Below are 18343 nucleotides of genomic sequence, written 5' to 3' on the forward strand. Positions count from 1 at the left end.
TTTTCCAGGTGAGACTCAGAAATAAAGGAAGTCAGAAACAATACTGGAGTAAAACAAAAGAAGTCAGAACTAAATTTCAGAACTCGGAACTCGGCCTCTTTTTATTTAGAACTGAAGTTATGTAGTAAACTGATCAGAGTAAAGATCAGTCAATGAAATGTAAAACAAAATCACGTTACTTGGCTGAAACGTATTTTCCTTTAAAAGAAAATACAAAGAGCTGAATATGATTTTTTTTGGAGGTAACGTTATTCAAAGTGTAAAGGAAAAGAATCTGATATTTTACTCAGATCTGACCTTACCTTTCTGAAGAAGATGAGGGACAACTTATGAAATCACACAAAGATTTGCTCATGTGTGACCAAATGAAATCACGTGAAACAGCGTGACCAAATGAAATCACGTGAAACAACATGAGAAGGAGAGAGATTAGAGATGCAAATAGAGGGGAGATGCAGATTTTTTTTTTTAGAATAAGATTAGTGGTAGCTGACGATTAGATGAGAAAGAGAGAGATTAGATGGAGACTTTTAGAAATAGGGATGCGGATTTCAGAAATACGTTGACCGGAGAGAATCAATAGATTTCAAGAAGGATAAGAAAAGGAATACCTTGGAAGAAGACGTTGGAGAGGGGATCAAGGCTCTGATACCATGTGAGAAATGGTGGGTTCCTTGTCACATGCACAAGACTAAGTACAAGATGAGGAGCGGATACGTAAGAGCTGCAGAATCCTTCATTGGAGGCTGCAATATTGGCATTCCATTAAGTATATAGTGTTATAATTACTAGGGTACGAAGATACCCATTACACAACAGTGTAATTTACAATATGCCATTAATAGAATTAATGAACATGTGCTGAAATCTGAAATTAGATAAACTTGAATTGGGTTTGGATAAAGATCAAAACCCAGTTCGTGAATAATGTCTTCTTTTCAATTCTGTGGGCTTATGATCAGGTTTCCCACAAGTATAGCTCATGATGGAGGCACTGGAGCTAGTCGGCCTAGAATGGGATGACACTGGCGCATTCTGGCTAGTCGTCCTAGGTTGGGTAGTGGCATTAGGGTGTTGGTAGGGTGGGGCAGTTCTACTGTTCTGGGCCACAAGCGTCCGAGTAGTCGTCTCAACTACCTGATTGCGGCACTTTAAAAAAACTTGGGTACGGTGGTGTGGGAGGGTATATATATATAATTTTTAACACCACCCCTTTACCCTTGCCCCATCCCTTTATCCCTTCTCGAGGATTCTTGAGCTTCGTTCCTCTTTACCCCTTCTTAATATACCTGATTCTAGAGCCCCGTCCCTCTTTACCCCTTCTCAAGATACCCCATTCTCGAGGTACCCCTTCTTTTTTTAATAGGGAGGCTCGATGTTGTAACGAAACATCAAGAGTTACACAAATGTCACTTGTGGACAAATACAAACACAACGGCAACTTATGGGTCAATCAAGAGAATACAAATCAGCCACTTATGGGCATCAAACACATAAAAAATATCAGTTTTGTATTGACAAAATGCCTTGAGAAAGCATTACATAGAGGAGGGGTTTCATCCCCTTTATATACAAGTAGAGAGCAATGTAACCGGGACACGATGAGTATTGGTACCTGGACACGGCATTTGCCATGTCCTACATATTTTAGATATATATTATATTTTCAGTATATATTTTAGATATATAATATATATTTTTTAGTATATATTTAGCCGTGTCCCCGTACCCACGTTTTTTGAAATTGCCGTGTCGTACCCCCGTCCCCGTACCCGCAACCACACCCGTACCAAGGTGACATAGGTAGAGAGAAGCATGTAGTCGTTGGGGAGATCCCAACGACTCTAGCCCAATTACAAAAAGGCCCAAGGCCTATTTCAAAAGTACATCAATAAAATGAGAAATAAAAAATAAAAGAAAAAGGAGAAATATATGTACAATGACCACTATACCCCTACACAAGTAAAAGACTAAAATATCCCTATACATAAATACATTGACAAATGTACCCTTCTTTTTTTTAAATGGGGATGGAGCTCGAGGTACCCCTTTTTTTAATGGGGTTGGGCAGGCTCGAGATACCCCTTTTTTTAATGGGGATGGGGTTCGAGGTACCTTTCTTTTTTTAATTGCGGGGGGAGGGGGGGAGGCTTGAGGTACCTTTTTTTAATGGGGATGGGGCTCAAGGTACCCCTTTTTTTTTAATGGGGGGAGGGGGGCTCGAGGTACCTCCATTTTTTAGCTTTGTCCCTTTTTATAATGGACCAAAATGGACTCGATCAAAGTTGACCAAGTCCATTTTAGACAAAGATGATTTTGGGTGCTGGTTGACCTCATCCAGGGTTTATTGACCGCACCGGGTGCCGCACCCGCGTCACATTGATGCAGGTGCGACGGCTTATTTGGAGAGTCCATGTGACATAGAATAAGGGTAGATGGAATATGATGCAATCATATGCAAAACAAGATTTCAAGTCACAAGTTTCATAAACCTTGTGTAAGCAAAGACAATCAAGATCACATCTATGTCACATGGGTGCAGGTGCGGGGGTGCGACACTTTAAAAAACCTTGGGTGCGGGGGTGCGGCAGGGGAAAAAATGTAATATATATATATATATATATATATATAATTTTGAAGTTTTAACCGTTAACATTTAACAGTTAACATTGTCATAATATTATTCACCTACATGTTATCTGGGCAGGTATGAGTGCATAGCAGGTCAGCCTAGTGGTAAGATTCTAGAATCTAGAATTCCTTGTTTCACCTTGTCAAACAAGGCACAGGATGCCCAACAAGTTATTCAACAATATCTTTTGTTTCTCCACACACCGCTGCGATAAATGGGGGTAGATCAGGTCATATTGTATAAACCAAAATCATCGCTTACATTCAATCCTCATCACACATCTCGCTTGAGAACCGCGCATTTAACGCTGGAACAGTGAGATCAGAGCCCACACACATCTCTATCAAATGAGATATCCGGTGGGGATTGATTATAAATTATCTAACCTCGCAAGAATTCAACCCAATGATGTTCAACACTTAACCTAACCAGGACAGAACATTGAAATGGGGAGTGGGCCATGACACCACAAACTTTTCAACAAGAACACCATGTCCTTAGGAAGGTTCCTCATAAAAATAAAATAAAAAAAGAAATAAAGAAAATTTATGAAAAGGGAAACTATGTTTAGCGTTTCGTTTGCTAACAAGGACTACTTTGGTGCAAGATTGCGATGGGAGTCCACATGCCTAGAACTTGCGTGCACCACCAAATGTAAAAATAAAACAATACTATTCTAATATATAATGGGACACAGATTGCCGAAAGCAGAGGGAGTAAGGGGGGCTCAGCCCCTCCCCTGCCGACCCAACAAGAGAGCGAGAGGGTGGGGTGGGGGGTCGACCCCTCCCCTGTCGAAATCAGAGGGAGCAGGGGGGGCTGGGCCCCTCCCCTGTCGATCCAACAAGAGAGCGAGAGGGCACAGGGGGGACTCGGCCCCTCCCCTGCCGACACAAGAAGAGAGCGAGAGGGAGCTAGAGGGTACATACCTGCGACGAGGGAGAGGAGGAGCTTAGGAGGTGGCGTCGGGGTGTCGGGACGAGAGGGCTCGAGCTGAGCTGCGCGGGAGAGGAGAGGAGAGGAGAGGAGAGGAGAGGAGAGATTAGGGCATTTTTTTTTGCCCTAATCCTCCTTTTCATCATTTTTTTTAACGTTTGAAACGTGGACAAAAATGACCCTGGGTGCGTTGACCACACCTAGGGTCGTGTTGACCGCACCCAATGTCGCACCCGCACGTGCACCCGCGTCGCGTCGACGCGGGTGCGGCACCTGCTTTGCCAAGTCCCTGTGACTTAGGATCACATCAATAGCAATGAGCATGACCAATATAAGAAAGCTATATAGAAAAATAACTCAATCTAGATTAAAAACCAAGAGCCATTATGAGACAACAATGGCATATGACATTAAAAAAAGGGCCAAAACACATAAAGATTCTCAAGGAATCATATAGAAAACCAAGAGTATACTTCAAGTTTACTAATCATATACTCACAAAGAGATCAAAATTCATGTATATGCAATAATCTAATATCTTTAAAGCCACATATCCTATGCAGAATTTATGAAGAAACACTTAAGATATGCATAGGAACATCATGATTTCACATAAGATACTAACATACCCAAAATATATTTTGACTTTCATGCTTATGCAAGAGCCAATAAAACAATAGCTTACTTAAAAAAAGATTTTAAGAGAAAACTCTAATTTCAATTTAATTTGAGAACACATCTAATTTTTCAACCCAAAATACCAAAAACAATTTTGAAATGGCACATAATCATTAATAGCACATAAAACATGCATAGACATATGTCCATGACACATAAATATGAAAATGATATGCCGATAGAGCAATCTCTGATAGCAAACAAAACATCCATGGCATGACTAGTAATTTAAAATCATGATGACTCAAGATATAAAACATACAAGAATTTTAAAAATTCTTAAGGAGCACATCTCAATGAAAGCACCACATAGAATTCAAAAACATGCTTTGACACGTGCATAAAGTCACCAATAATCATAATGGTGTTTAAGAAACCCAAAATAAATATATATATATTAAATGAATACATACACTAGATCACAAAATTATATATAATAATAACACAAAGAACTTACCATAAGGAGCTCAAGAATAGACTACTTATGAGTTAATGTCAAAAGAAACAAACACAAGAGCCATTAAAATAATATTTCATTAAAAGACATTTCACAAAACTCTAATTCCAGTTTATTTAAAAAAACACATTTTACATACCCAAGAAATAATCATAATATTTTAAATAAATTTTGAAAAATATATATATTATAAATACCTTTTAAAATTAAACAAGAGATGCATACCAAAATATGAGAGCCTCGAGTCCAAGCCATATATGTCAATCCAAAATTTTCTTTCGAAGCACGAACTCAAACAAGATACCAAGATCAAGAATCCCTCGCTCTGATACCATGTCTCGAGATATGCAAAAAAACAAAAAACAAGAGCCTCAAAGGGATTACAATAACATAAACACAACATGCACAAGTCCACCATGGGACAATACAAGGTGCCAACATATGCAATACAAACAACCACTAAGGGCAATACCATGCATTAAAACACAAAAACAAGAATAAAATAAATATTATTTTATTCATAATATACTCCCAAAGTGAGTTAGAATACTTTAGAAGTGCATTAAGGAATGAAAGGGTCAAAGCCCCTATTTATACACATACAAGAGAGAGAGACCAAATGGGAGCTCCCAATAGAGTCGTTGGGAGCTCCCAACAGTCATATTTATGACCGGTCATAGCCCAAACGACCCTATGGTCAAAAAACCCGTAGAACCCATGCTCTAAAAGGGAAAATACAAAAAGAAAAAACTGTTCTTAATGAACAATCCCTATTACATGAGTAAAATGACGAAAATACCCTTAGAGGGTATTGCCTATTACATCATTATAAATAAAATATATATACATATATATGAATATATATGTACAATATGAAACAAATCTATCTATCTATCTATCTATCTATCTATATCTATCTATCTATCTATCTATCTATCTATCTATCTATATATATATATATATATATATATATATATATATATATATATATATATATATATATATATATACAACTTAACAATGCATGCATGTTGGCCTAGCTAAGCACCTAACTCCTAAGTTTCCTATGCATTATCAAGTGTTTCTGGAATTATGGTACAGAAAAAGAAAGAAAAAATAATGCATTGGTCTAGTCATTTGCACAGGCCACCTGGTCTCTTGCCTAGGTCACTTAGGTCTACTATGCGCTCCCCTAATTTTTGTCAACTAAGAAAGGATTTCCTAATCTCTTGTGAGTTCATGGTCTCCCAGATTGACAAGACAATGCCTGGTTTTACTTAGTGACTGTGTTTTAAGATGGAAAGATTGCTAAATCCATTAGGATACTTCAAATAATTGGCAAATATTATTATGTTAGGATTTTGCTGGATATGTCCCAATATGGCATATTGTAATAATTTTTTGTTCACATTATTTTACTATGTTTGGATCAGAGTTACCGAAAGCTTCTTAGGTAGGTGGGAAGCTCGCTTCCCGGAAACTCGCTTCGGAAGCGCGATACTCCTCGCTTCCAAAACTTCATGGAAAGCTTGATTCCCCCACGCTTCTTCTATGCTTCTCAATGTTCTCATACACATAGTCTATGCATACTATATACTTTTCTCACATTTCTTTTCATCTTTTTCATGTATTTTCTCTCACGCTTTCACTCACTTTCCATGTACTTTCTTTAAATTGGTAACCATCATTGTTAGATTTTAACAAAATTTTTAACTCTTTTACAGAAAAATCATGAAATTTTGTTTGATTCCATATTGCTTCATTTTTTATTCATATTTTGCTTTTAAATTGAAACTTCGCTTCCCGCTTCGTATAAATTTTAAAATGCCTCGCTTCTCGCTTTTGCTTCCCATATCGTTTCCCGCTTCCACTTCCTAGTTTGGCAACCTTGGTTTGGATCCCAAAATAGTGCATTAGACTACAAGAATAACGGGATAATTTGAAAGGATACAATAATTGAAGTGGTACCTAAATATTTTCAGTTTGCAATATTATCTTGTCCCAAAATGTGGGATCACTGTTTCTATTCTCTTAAAATGAGGAAGCTGTCCATCCTTTCCCTTCAAAAGCTGAATCTCTCTCTCTCTCTCTCTATGTGTGTGTAGTGCTTCAAAATGAGGAGAGCATTTTCATGGCCTTTATCCTCCTCACTGTGGATATCAATCAATAAATGATACAATATGTTCATTTAAGAACCAACTATGTTACAATATTAAAATGTAGATATATTGTAATAAAATCATCTCAAGATACCCTTAGTTCAGTTATAATCTGGCACATAATTATAAATTGATGAACAAATCTACCTCATTTAATATCATAAATTAATTAATTTTTTACAGACAATATAGCTCATTTATAAGCACCACGACTTGAGCAATAAAGTACAAAGCTAGTTTGTACATTTAAATCTTAAGATCTATTTGCATGCCAGCCTCAAAACGCTTAATATCAAATGAGAGCAATTTAACCACAGAGGCATACTGAATCATGCAGAACAACTCAGCATATAAAAGCCAAAACTCTAGCGTTCAAACCTTGCTTGGAACCCTATAGGGTCTGATTTCAAACAATACTAAACTGGATAAAAGATATGGACTACTTAGAAGCATCTTGAACAACACAAAGAAAGCAGTGCAGCTACTTAAATAATGAATAATACATGGATGTATCAAAATGTTCAGAACTACTCACATCTTGAGGCAAAATCATGAAAACAGCATATCTACTTAAAATAATGAATAATACATAAAAGTATCAAAATGTTCAGAAAAAAGAAGAAAATATGTAACCAGTATATTCTTTTAAAAACATTTTGATTGCTTGTTACCACAAGGAGTGCCTAGTAGGTTCAGTCTCCTGCTACAGAAAAAATAGCCATTTCTCAGAGTAGTGGGCTTCATTGAGATAGTGGATTCTTGGTGGTTTCCAATGGATGAGAGATGGTTTTGCCATTTGGAGAGATTGAGGTTATGGGTGAATTGGAGCCTGATTCCTTCTTGTTTTCGAGAAAAAAGAATAAGCAAAGTGTTTGTAATGTATCAGGCTGTTTCTTTGAGTGCTTGGAAGGTTGTATGAGAAGGTAGGTTCTTGATAGATTCCCAGTCAAAGGGAGTTGGTTACTTCCAGTTAGAAATATTAGTCTTATGAGTGAAACTGGAGCATGGTACCTTGAGGTTTTAAAGGAATACACTAAACAAGTATTTTTTCCCATATATCAATGTTTCTTGATGTTTAGTATTCTTCTTGTTTTATTTTCTATTCCTTATTTTTTAACATTTTCCTTGCCCTTTTCTCTTTTTTTTTTGGTTGTATACTTTCTTTCCTCTGTTTTTTGCTGTTTCTACTTATCCAATTATATGGATTTGTTGTTTTTATTTTATTTTCAGTTTTCTTTACATTTTTCTCATTTACTTGCTGTCTTATTTTTAGTTTAACAGAATGTTTGACTTTGATCATATTGTAAAGTCTATCTATGTAGAATGATTAACTGTGCCATGTAAGCTATAGACTATGATGTATCTGGCTAAAGGATTTCTTTTAGGAAAAAGAATGAATTTAGATGTGTTCCTGACCAGGTCCTAGTTAATTTGAGTTATATGTTCAATCATTAATGTTTATTTTCTTGTCCTGCTCGCAGGGATGTAAACATTACATCTGTGGGTAGGATATCTGACAGATCCTTATCTGTTTGGTTGGGCTTGGTAAGCCATGCCAATTATGTAATTAGGTTGGATCGTTAAATGAGTTTATACTTATCCTGACAGGTCCTTCTAGATGCTGATTCAGGGTTATGCCAAGATGTTGTTAAACCGCTCTTGCATGACTCAAAAATTGTGGATGACAGTTTTTGAGTTTGAACATACAACATGAGGATCAAAAGTCAAGTCAAGCTAGTGGCAAGCCCATTTTGAGTGCTGTGATACAGCCTGTGTATAGGAATTAAATACATACATTAATTCATATTGCGTTCAGATTTGATTGGATACTAACAATGTTCATCTGCATCAATATAGTTAGGTTTTCAACTTTTATTTGTCTATTAGGGTTGGATGATGTTCAGTCCAAATCCATTTAGACATGGTTCTGATTAGGTAAGGTTTGGTAAACATCCACACCCACCTGAATCCAAGCCATTGCATCCGTATCTGCATGCAACTTCTTCATTTTAATTTTAAGATCTGTGGTCTGGCATGCTTTTTCTTAGATGGGCAGTTGCATTAATTCGCAGATACTTGCATACTAAATGCAGGCATTTTTTGTGTATGACTTCATTGAGATAGGTTTCTTTAGCATAACTCTTGGTGTTAGGTTCTTTGTTATCGTCTCAGCACAACTGCTTGAGCTCATACTAGTTTCTAAGATCATCTATGACAGTCTGCAATTTATTGTTCTGTTGCAGCGAATGGGTATTAGGTAACCGTGAAGATTTGGTCAAGGATATAACATCTGAGTTACAGCCAGAAAATGGTGAGGTAAGCTAGATTGTCTTTTCTTAGTCTTTGACTCTCATCTGGTATGGATTTTGTGGATACTTGTTTCTCTCAATAAGTATTCTTTAGTTTCATGCCACCTGATCCAGTTGCACATGACTTGCTTATATGTGATCTCCAGCAAACATACTTATATGGTTCATAGTGATCTGGGCATACATATGGGTGGGGTTTTGGAGAGAGAGAGAGAGAGAGAGAGAGAGAGAGAGAGAGAGAGAGTATGGTTACTGGCTTCTTTATTTGGGTCACAAACTACAACCCACATCCCAGAATATAACAGGATACTGGCTCATGGTTCAAATGTTCCTGCCTCAGTCCGCCATGGCATTTAGGCAACTGGAGGACCGGGGCATAAGCCTTGGAGGGACAAAATTAATTCTTTTTCATTATGGAATGGTAATTATATGTTACTAATCCCATAGGACAATGACCAAGAGAGCTTCACTAGAGAGAACGACATGGCAGTATGGCACCAACTTTAGGGTAAAGTGACAAATAATGGTATTGTTTTAAACTAGTGTGCTTCCACTGTACTGTTATTTGCTACAAAGATCTAGGCAACCTTATAAAGCATTATCTGGATACTGAAACAAACTTGATTATTCCATAATATAAAGAATATCAAACTGACATGATTCAATATTCACAGTTTCTTTTGTCTTTTCATCATTTTTTTGGTGCATATCTTAGTTTTACAATAAAAAGTAATACATATAAATAACTGAAAATCATAGAGAAGAATGTTTAGGCAATATCATATATGTTTGCTGTGCTTGTGCCTCTTCAAAAAGCATAGCCTAAGCAATAAGATTTTTTTATCATTCTATAATTTCTGAGTTGTTATAGCTGAAATTTAAATTTTGTTATTTTTCCTGGCACCCTTATAAGTCATCAAAATTTGAAGGTGGTCCCACAGTTGAATAATTTCATGGCAATACGGATATTAACTGTTTAATTCATATATAGACTATGACCTGACTTTTATTTCATACCTTATACTTGTCAAGTTAAGATTATGGTTTTAAAACCTCGACTCGTCCTTGAGTGACTCGTGACTTGGCCAGGTCAACTCTATGACTTGGCCTGGTCATGTTAACTTTATATTTTATATAAAATATATAAATATATGTATATACTATCTATAGTTTGTAGTATTTTACCAATATATTATATATAATATGCATTATATGATATTTTTTTATAATATATTTAATGTATAATTTTATTAATACATGTATAACCTTATTTTATATATAATATACATAATATTTATATTATATATGTATATATATATATATGCATGACTAGCCTATGATTCAGTTGACTTGCCCATGACTCGGCCGAGTTTTGTAAAAACTGAGTTCAACTAGTTTTTTGACCCAGTGACTGGGCAATCCGGGCCGAGTCAACCGAGTCACTGGGTTGACCTAATGAGTTTTTAAACTATGGTTAAGATAAAGATGTATGACTAGGCAAAACTTTGAATTTTAGAGTCATATTTTATTTAGCATAAATTTGTATTTCAACTTACACAGCGGAATATGTTGGTATATTTATCAATCAACATATAAAGAGGTAATGTTCTTGGTGATAACGTTTTTGTTTAATGCAGTGTTGTGAAAAGCGCTGAGACGTAGCGAGGCGCTCCACCAAAAACTGAGGAGAGGCATAAAGCGTAAGCCTCATTTTTTTTGAACTTTTTTAAAAAATTATAAAAAAATCTAAAAATACAAGTAAATAAAGAAATGCTTTATTGATGAAGTAACAACCAATAAGAAATATAAAATCTCAAATAAGTACTAAAAAATATGAGATTAACATGTAAAAGTAACTAAGAAACTGATTACATAACTGAAAAACTAATTATATAATTGAAAAATATGTCCTATAAAGCAACAACCAATAAGCAATAGAAAATCTCAAATAAGTACTAAAAATATGAGATTAACCTATAAAAGTTAAAAAAATATGAGATTAACATATAAAAAGTAACTAAGAAACTTAGAAAATCTCAAATAAGTATTGAAAATTATGAGATTAACCTATAAAAGTTAAAAAATATGAGATTAACATATAAAAAGTAATTAAGAAACTAATTAAATATATCTTCTTCTTCTTCTTCTTCTTCTTCTTCTTCTTTCTTCTTTCTTCACGCCTCATGCCTCGGGCTAGCGCCTTCAGGAGCAAAGGGCCTCGCCTCAAGACTAGGTGCACCTTTTGCACCTCAAGGCACATTTTTAATAACATTGATTTAATGCTTGTCAAAGTTTTGAACATGAAAAATATTTAACTTCTCTAAACAATGACATTAATAATGAGAAAGTATATAGTTAACTTGGATGCTTTTGATTTCTAGTGTTAACTACATGTTGGCTGGATCATAAATTGGAAAAGAACAGGTCAAGTCATGCCTGAGACTCAGTTAAGCCATACCCTAAGTACCCAAGTACTTGTGTATGTACGACATGGTTATAGGAGGCTGGTAGAAGTACCCCTGTTACAAAGTTCCAAATGCATCCTATCCAAAATGCACACGTGTTCGTGCAACTAAGTACCCCCTCAGCATGAATGTAACTTCTTTTGTTCAATTAAGGTGTCAAAGACGCTATGAGATAACTTGTGAATTTGAACTCAAGCCTGTGATGTGGATTAGCAAGAGTGGTACTTGGTATTGTTCTTTGTCTTGGCATATTCTTTTATAGTTGAGAGTCGTGAGACTCATGCACTATGTCACATAGGTTTTGTGTCTAAATTTGGAGGGACATGACCAACACCACCTTCCTGCCACTTCTTTGCATAATATTTGTTATTGAGAGAATGTGCCATGCAATACAAAGCAGTGTTTCTCTTATCCCTTCTTCTGATTAAAATTGAATGAATATGATTAAAAAATTCGGAATCATCCAATGTAGTATTTTTTCAATCATATTATCACACATTTCATAAACTTTGTGAAGTATGTGCTCATCCTTGTCAACTTCTCTCAATATTTTCCAAATAGGTCGCGTAAACTGAAGGAAGTATACGATTCTATCTCAAAACTCACCATCAATAATGCATTTTTTAATTTCTTGAGCCTTGACAACATCATCTGCACACTAGAATATCCAATTCTCATCTGTCACTATGTTAACCAAAGCATTCTTCACTTTCTTAATCCTTTTCACCATCATAATGATGGATACAAAACGTGTTTCAGCAACCTTCAACAATTTCAGATCAGAATGCCTATTAAATATAACATTAGCATTGATGGTGGTTGACAACAAAATTCCTAATGCTTTTGACATTTTTTTCTAATTCCTCAATGCATGAACATAGAGCATATGCTGGTGAATTTTCTTCTTCTTTGGGGTTGCAGATGCTCTTGAGGGTCGGATTCAAGCTTAGTGCTACACAGGGAGTTCAAAAAATATCTTTTACAAATTAGACTGTTGTCTGTGATGATTTTCACTACTTTCTGATCACCACTTCTTTTATTACTTCTATAAACAACCCCTTCAAATACTCAATATTTTTATATTGCCTAGATGCATCAACTGCTTTCAAGAATACTAGGCCACTAAGCTAAGAAGCAATGAAATTAATCAGTGGATGCCTTTGAATATCTCTGCACACATCAGAAACAATGAAAAATCCATTTTGTTTTCATGAAAATTTTTTAATCTTTAGCAATCTCTCAATATTTGCCCCCTCTTCTACAAGAATTTTCGTTCGTAGTTTTTCTGAGCTTGGAGTTTCATATCCACTCGAGTTACAATTTGTCAGTGAAGTAACTAAATCCTTTCAATAAAGATTTTTAGCTGCATTAAATAGAAGTGAACTAGAATAAAAATACCTCCGTACTTTTCTATCCATCTCCTCTATTTTATATGTATCGAATGATGCTTGTATTGTTCATCTTTCTCTACCTCCTACATCCATTTTTTTTAGCATCTTGGGTACATTAATTACACAAGAATCACTCATTGTCTTCCTCTTTTCATATTCATCTTGTATTTTCTTGTATTATCTTTGCATTGCCTCATCTATGTTCTGATATCTTCAACAAAACTCTTGTGTAAAATCCAACATAATCTCTTTTACAAAGCTTGCATCGAAATCTCTTATTTCCACCACCTCCTCCAACTTTTTCAAGCTTATACAGATGTACCCATAGTGGCCCCCATCATCACATGTTGCAACTAACAAACTTGAATCAATACTTTCACTACCACTACCAGCATAACTTACGTATGGGGATGAGGATGACGCAAGTCCTTTCTCTTTATTCATCATTTTTGTCCTTAAAACAAAAAATATTATATTAAAATAAAATTCATATAAGAAAACAAAAACAATAATCATTGATGAAAATGCATAACTTATAAATAACAAAATCAGGAAAATGAAAAACTTACGGAATATTCAAGAGAGAAAGAAATCACCATAGATTTTATAATTAACACATGAAAAGGAAAGCCCAAAAAGGGAGGAAATTCACACAAATGTTGGAAAAAAGGAAAAAATATTTGGGAAAGAAAACCCCTCTCAATCTACCAAGAATTTTGATTTTTCATGTTTGGCACTGTAAATTTCTGATTATAATTTTTCTGTAAATTTTGATCAATAACCCTGTAATATGAAAACAAAAACTCAAGGATTTCATCTTTCATGTTTGGCACTGTAAAGTTTCTGATTATAAATGGCCAAAAACATCTTAACAGAAAGACGATTCTCAATGAGTTTTATTTTCCTATTTAAGAGCCTGACCTCTCAAAAATAATAACTAGACTAGTTGGCACAACTGAATAACCTTAAAATGTAAATTTTTTGATCCATAAGAAACTAGGAAAAGATTCAATATCCAATACATTTTAATCAAAATTATCAAAAAGCAAAAGAAAACAAGAAAACAAACTAAATTTCATATAATTTAGGAGAAAAACAGAGAAAGATACAAACTCCAATACATTTGATCAAAACTCTGAAGAAGTTAGAAATCAAAAAGCAAAAAAAAAAAAAAAACAAGAAGTGATCTAAATTCCGAATCATCTTCGAAAAAAACAGAGAAACATTCGGGAATTCATGCACTCACGCAAATGCACACAAGCCATGCAGAGATTGGAACTCATGCACTCACCGTGAAGAAGAGGGGAAGTGGGGAAAGGAGAGATAAATGAGAAGTGCTAATTAAAGTTGTATGATTATTTTAATGTTCCAAATGAATATAAAATATAACGATTGATACTAAAGAGGGGTTTTGGAACCTTGGAAGTGAGAACCCTCGTGAACCATTGGAACTTATATATAAATATCAAATGAAACACACTCACACACACACACATATAGTTATATATGTATATATATTCTTACGTACATACGTAAGTTTAACTCCTAAACTGTCCTAAATGGCTTCAAAGGAGAAAAGTTTCAGATGTTTGATTAATCCAAATTTACAGATTTAATTTCTATAGGTTAGTGGAAAACATATATTAGATTAGATTTTTTTCATGTTTAGATGTGTTTTTTAAAATCAATGGTTCATATTGCATAAAAAACTTAATGAATCGTATGTCTGATTAATTAATTTTCTAAATTGTTTGGGTTTAGGTTCAAAAGTAGAAGAAATTTTGCGTCAATTTGTTGATGTTGAGGAGGTTGAGCGCAGGGTTCAGGAATATGCGCAGGGTTTTTCTTTTAACTTATCTGATGTTGGAGACGGGGGAGTGAGGGAGATTGAAGGAGGTTGGGGAGAGAGAGAGGTACGCAGAGAGCGAGGCGAGGTGGGGGTTTTAGCCGGAGAGAGAGAGAGAGAGAGAGAGAGAGAGAGAGAGAGAGAGAGAGACCTGGAGTCGCCGCGCCGGAGATGGGCTGGGTTGGAGACGGCTCAGAGGAGAAGAGGAGGCGTCGGGGTCGGGAAGGGGGGAGGAAATTTTTTTTGCTCTAATCCCCCACCCAGCCCCATTTCATCGTTTTTTTTAAGTCCGAAATTGGACTGTTATGACCCTGGGTGCGTTGACCGCACCGGGTGCTGCACCCACACCCGCAACCGAGTCGCGTGACATCGACGTGGGTGCGGCACCTGTTGGACAAATCCCTGTGACTTAGCTCCTGCATCATCATTCAGCCAAAAACACACACACATTTATACTGAGTGAGAGAGAGAGTCCTGGAACTCAAGCTTGCTTTATATATTTGTGAACGGTAAACAATGAGCTTATTTCTGAAAACCATAGTCACAGATATAGGTGATATTTTAAAATATCGTGTGATAATATCACTTTAAATTCATAAAATGATATTAAAGGAAAAATATCAGAAATTTATATATATCATGATATTATTGCAATAAAATCACAATATTATCAGCTATTTTACTTCTTTTCTATATCTTAACTATGTTTTTATTTTATATTTTGTACTTATTTCTTTTATTATATGTGTATTTTATTATCTAAACATGTTATTTTTTTACTTATTTGTGATATTTTTATGTTTTTTAGAAGTTTTAATTGCAGAGTTTTTCTTGAGATGTATCAACTAAACTTATATTATCACGAGAAATTGCTTTGCCGAGATATAGCTGAGACTGATATTTGTGACAATGCTAAAACTACTACCACCTGGCCTTTTGTGCAAGTCCCACATGAAGGGTGGAACAATCTTTGGCTTATTCAATCTTATTGCTTTTAAGTAAATAATAATCATTTGGAAAGATTGGAATTAGGCAATATAGTTGGTCATTCTTGTTATGAAGAGTTGTATGTCGGGGGTTTGTTTGATGGCACGAGGCAGCTCTTAGAGAGGGGATTTCAGGTCCTACTTCTATATGAAAGAAGTAAACAACCAAGACTAATTAATATTTTTTTGTTATCATGAATTCTAAATGAAAGAAACATCAAAACAAGGAACGATTTTCTGGTGCTTCTGTATGCATTACAAATAACAAAATTTGTGTGGTAAGCTCTGCTGAAGCCCATATACCCACAAGAGGTTTGGTGTTCTGGCCTCTAACCTTTCATATTAAGATTGATTTTTAGGCACATTTTTTGACAAATTATCTGAATTGTGACGAGATAGCAAACTCTAATGCGTAAAGGAGAGTTGCAACATTGTGTCATACATTCTAATTTGGAAGGGAACATATTTTGCTGTATTTTACAGCGAATGTTTGATTCACTGTCACGTGTACATGAAACATATTCCACCTCTCCCTCTGTGTGTGTGTGTGTGTGCGCGCGCGCGCGTGTGTGACACAAGGTGTATTTAACTGTTCTTGATGTCTCTTTTGCAGGAATGGTGGACATATGTGTGCATGGGACCTGCTGACCCTAACCCCAACTGGCACCTAGGCATGCGAGGCACACAGCATCGGGCGGTGATGTGGCGAGTATGGAAGGAGGGTGGCACTGGATTCCTCTATTGGGGTGCCAACTGCTATGAGAGGGCATTGGTTGCCAGTGCTGAGGTATGACTTGGTGACTTAGATTTCCATGTGATGAAGACTACTGACTCAAAAAATTTATATATTATATGCTCTGTAACTAAACACTTTGCTATTGTGTGTGGTGCGTTGGTGCGTAGATAAGGTTTCGTCGCGGCCTTCCACCAGGTGATGGGGTCTTATTTTATCCTGGTGAAGTTTTCTCTTCAAGTCAACCAGTTGCTTCTGCTCGACTAGAGCGTATCTTGAGTGGCTTGCAGGTATTGCATCAATATATTACCGACGGTTATGCATTGCCATTAGTATGTTTATTTGGAGCTTATATTATAGTTTTTTAGTTATATCTTATTTGCACACAAATAAAGTAAGCTGTTGTATTCTTCCTGTAAAAAGGGAAATTGATATATCCGTACCTCATTGCTACCCAAAATCTTATTGCTTGAAAAGATTTCACAGCTAGATATTTTTTTTTTTGAAAGGCAAGCTGAGGTTAGGCAGACCCCTACCAGTTATACAACTATACCATTGGGATTTGAACTTGCAATGTCCCAACACAAGGTGACGTGCACAGCTAGATATTTGGTTTTGACATTTCCAATTAGCCAAGGTTCTTTGTGCATATTTTCTTAGTTTGATAGGGCTATGTGGGTGATATCATTCATTCACACCTGTCTATCTTTTAGCTGCCATTTATGCAGTTGCGTGGCTTTAGTTTTTAAAATTTATATGGCAGAGTTGTTGCATCATCGAACATATGAATGTTAGAACATGTTCAACCATACAAGCTCAGGAATTTTCTTGGGCACACATGTTTGCGTGGTGGTCCTGTGTCAAAGGACACATGATGTCATGCAACTCGTAATGCACCACTTCTATCTCATGGTATGCCTTGAATTTCAGAACCAGCCAGTGAAGACTTTCATAACTTCTTGCTTTTCTGGATTGAGCTTAATGCACTTGACATTATATTTGTGGGAGTTGCTCATTTCTGATGTCTATGCAGGACATAGAGTACCTAAGGCTCTATTCCAGTCGATATGGTAGAGATGAAGCACTTGCACTCTTGGAGAAAACAGGCGTTTATCTGAACCCAGAAAGATACACACTTGATCACATGCCGATTGATGTACTGAGGGCAGAGGTCTTTCGTTCATGCAGGTCGTTATGTGGTAGTATTCCTGTTGATGTTCCGCTCTTGTAGCCATTTTGAACAGTGTTTTGATTTGGTAATTCTCCAACGTCAAAACAACACTAATTTTGGATTGAAATGCTTGTCATTGGTGTTGTTTCTACTCTCTGTGTGTGTGTGTGTGTGTGTGTGGAATTCTTGTACACAATGTTGTGAAAATCTCCTATCAAAAAGAAAAAATAAGGTGGAAAAAAGAATAGTGGAAACCATAAGAACATAATACAAACAAGTTGCAACAAATGTACTTTGTGAAGAAAACCATGGAAAACAATAGTGTCTCTTCTCACCCCAATCTCTCTATACCCTTTTCGTCTAAATCATGGGCTGATATTGTGGATGCGGACTCTATCTCTCATTTTGAATCGAATGAACCTCTTCATGTTATCAATGATGGAGGTGACACCAGCTTTTGGTCCCTGCCACCACTTACCAGGATATGGTGTTGCCGTTAGAATTTATGCTTCTAGCTAGCTAGGATTTCTGCCGGCTGATCTACTAACCGTCTGGAGTTTCCGTTTGCTTTTGACAAGCT

General features: G+C 36.0%; 1 protein-coding gene across 2 annotated transcripts in view; it reads left to right on the top strand.

Moving 5' to 3' along the window:
• Window positions 1-18069, top strand: part of LOC149842291 (alpha-1,6-mannosyl-glycoprotein 2-beta-N-acetylglucosaminyltransferase) — a 74160-nt gene extending 56091 nt beyond the window's left edge. For both annotated transcript variants that reach the window (XM_089999047.1, XM_089999048.1), the window contains exons 13-16: window positions 9106-9178; window positions 16473-16646; window positions 16763-16882; window positions 17626-18069. In XM_089999047.1, the coding sequence (XP_089855173.1) occupies window positions 9106-9178; window positions 16473-16646; window positions 16763-16882; window positions 17626-17823 (565 nt within the window). In that variant the 3' untranslated portion in view covers window positions 17824-18069. The remainder of the gene's footprint in view (window positions 1-9105; window positions 9179-16472; window positions 16647-16762; window positions 16883-17625) is intronic.
• Window positions 18070-18343: the final 274 nt, after the last annotated feature.

This window comes from Nuphar pumila, chromosome 3, assembly GCF_984573655.1.
Source record: "Nuphar pumila chromosome 3, dmNupPumi1.hap1.1, whole genome shotgun sequence".
NCBI classification, from domain to species: domain Eukaryota; kingdom Viridiplantae; phylum Streptophyta; class Magnoliopsida; order Nymphaeales; family Nymphaeaceae; genus Nuphar; species Nuphar pumila.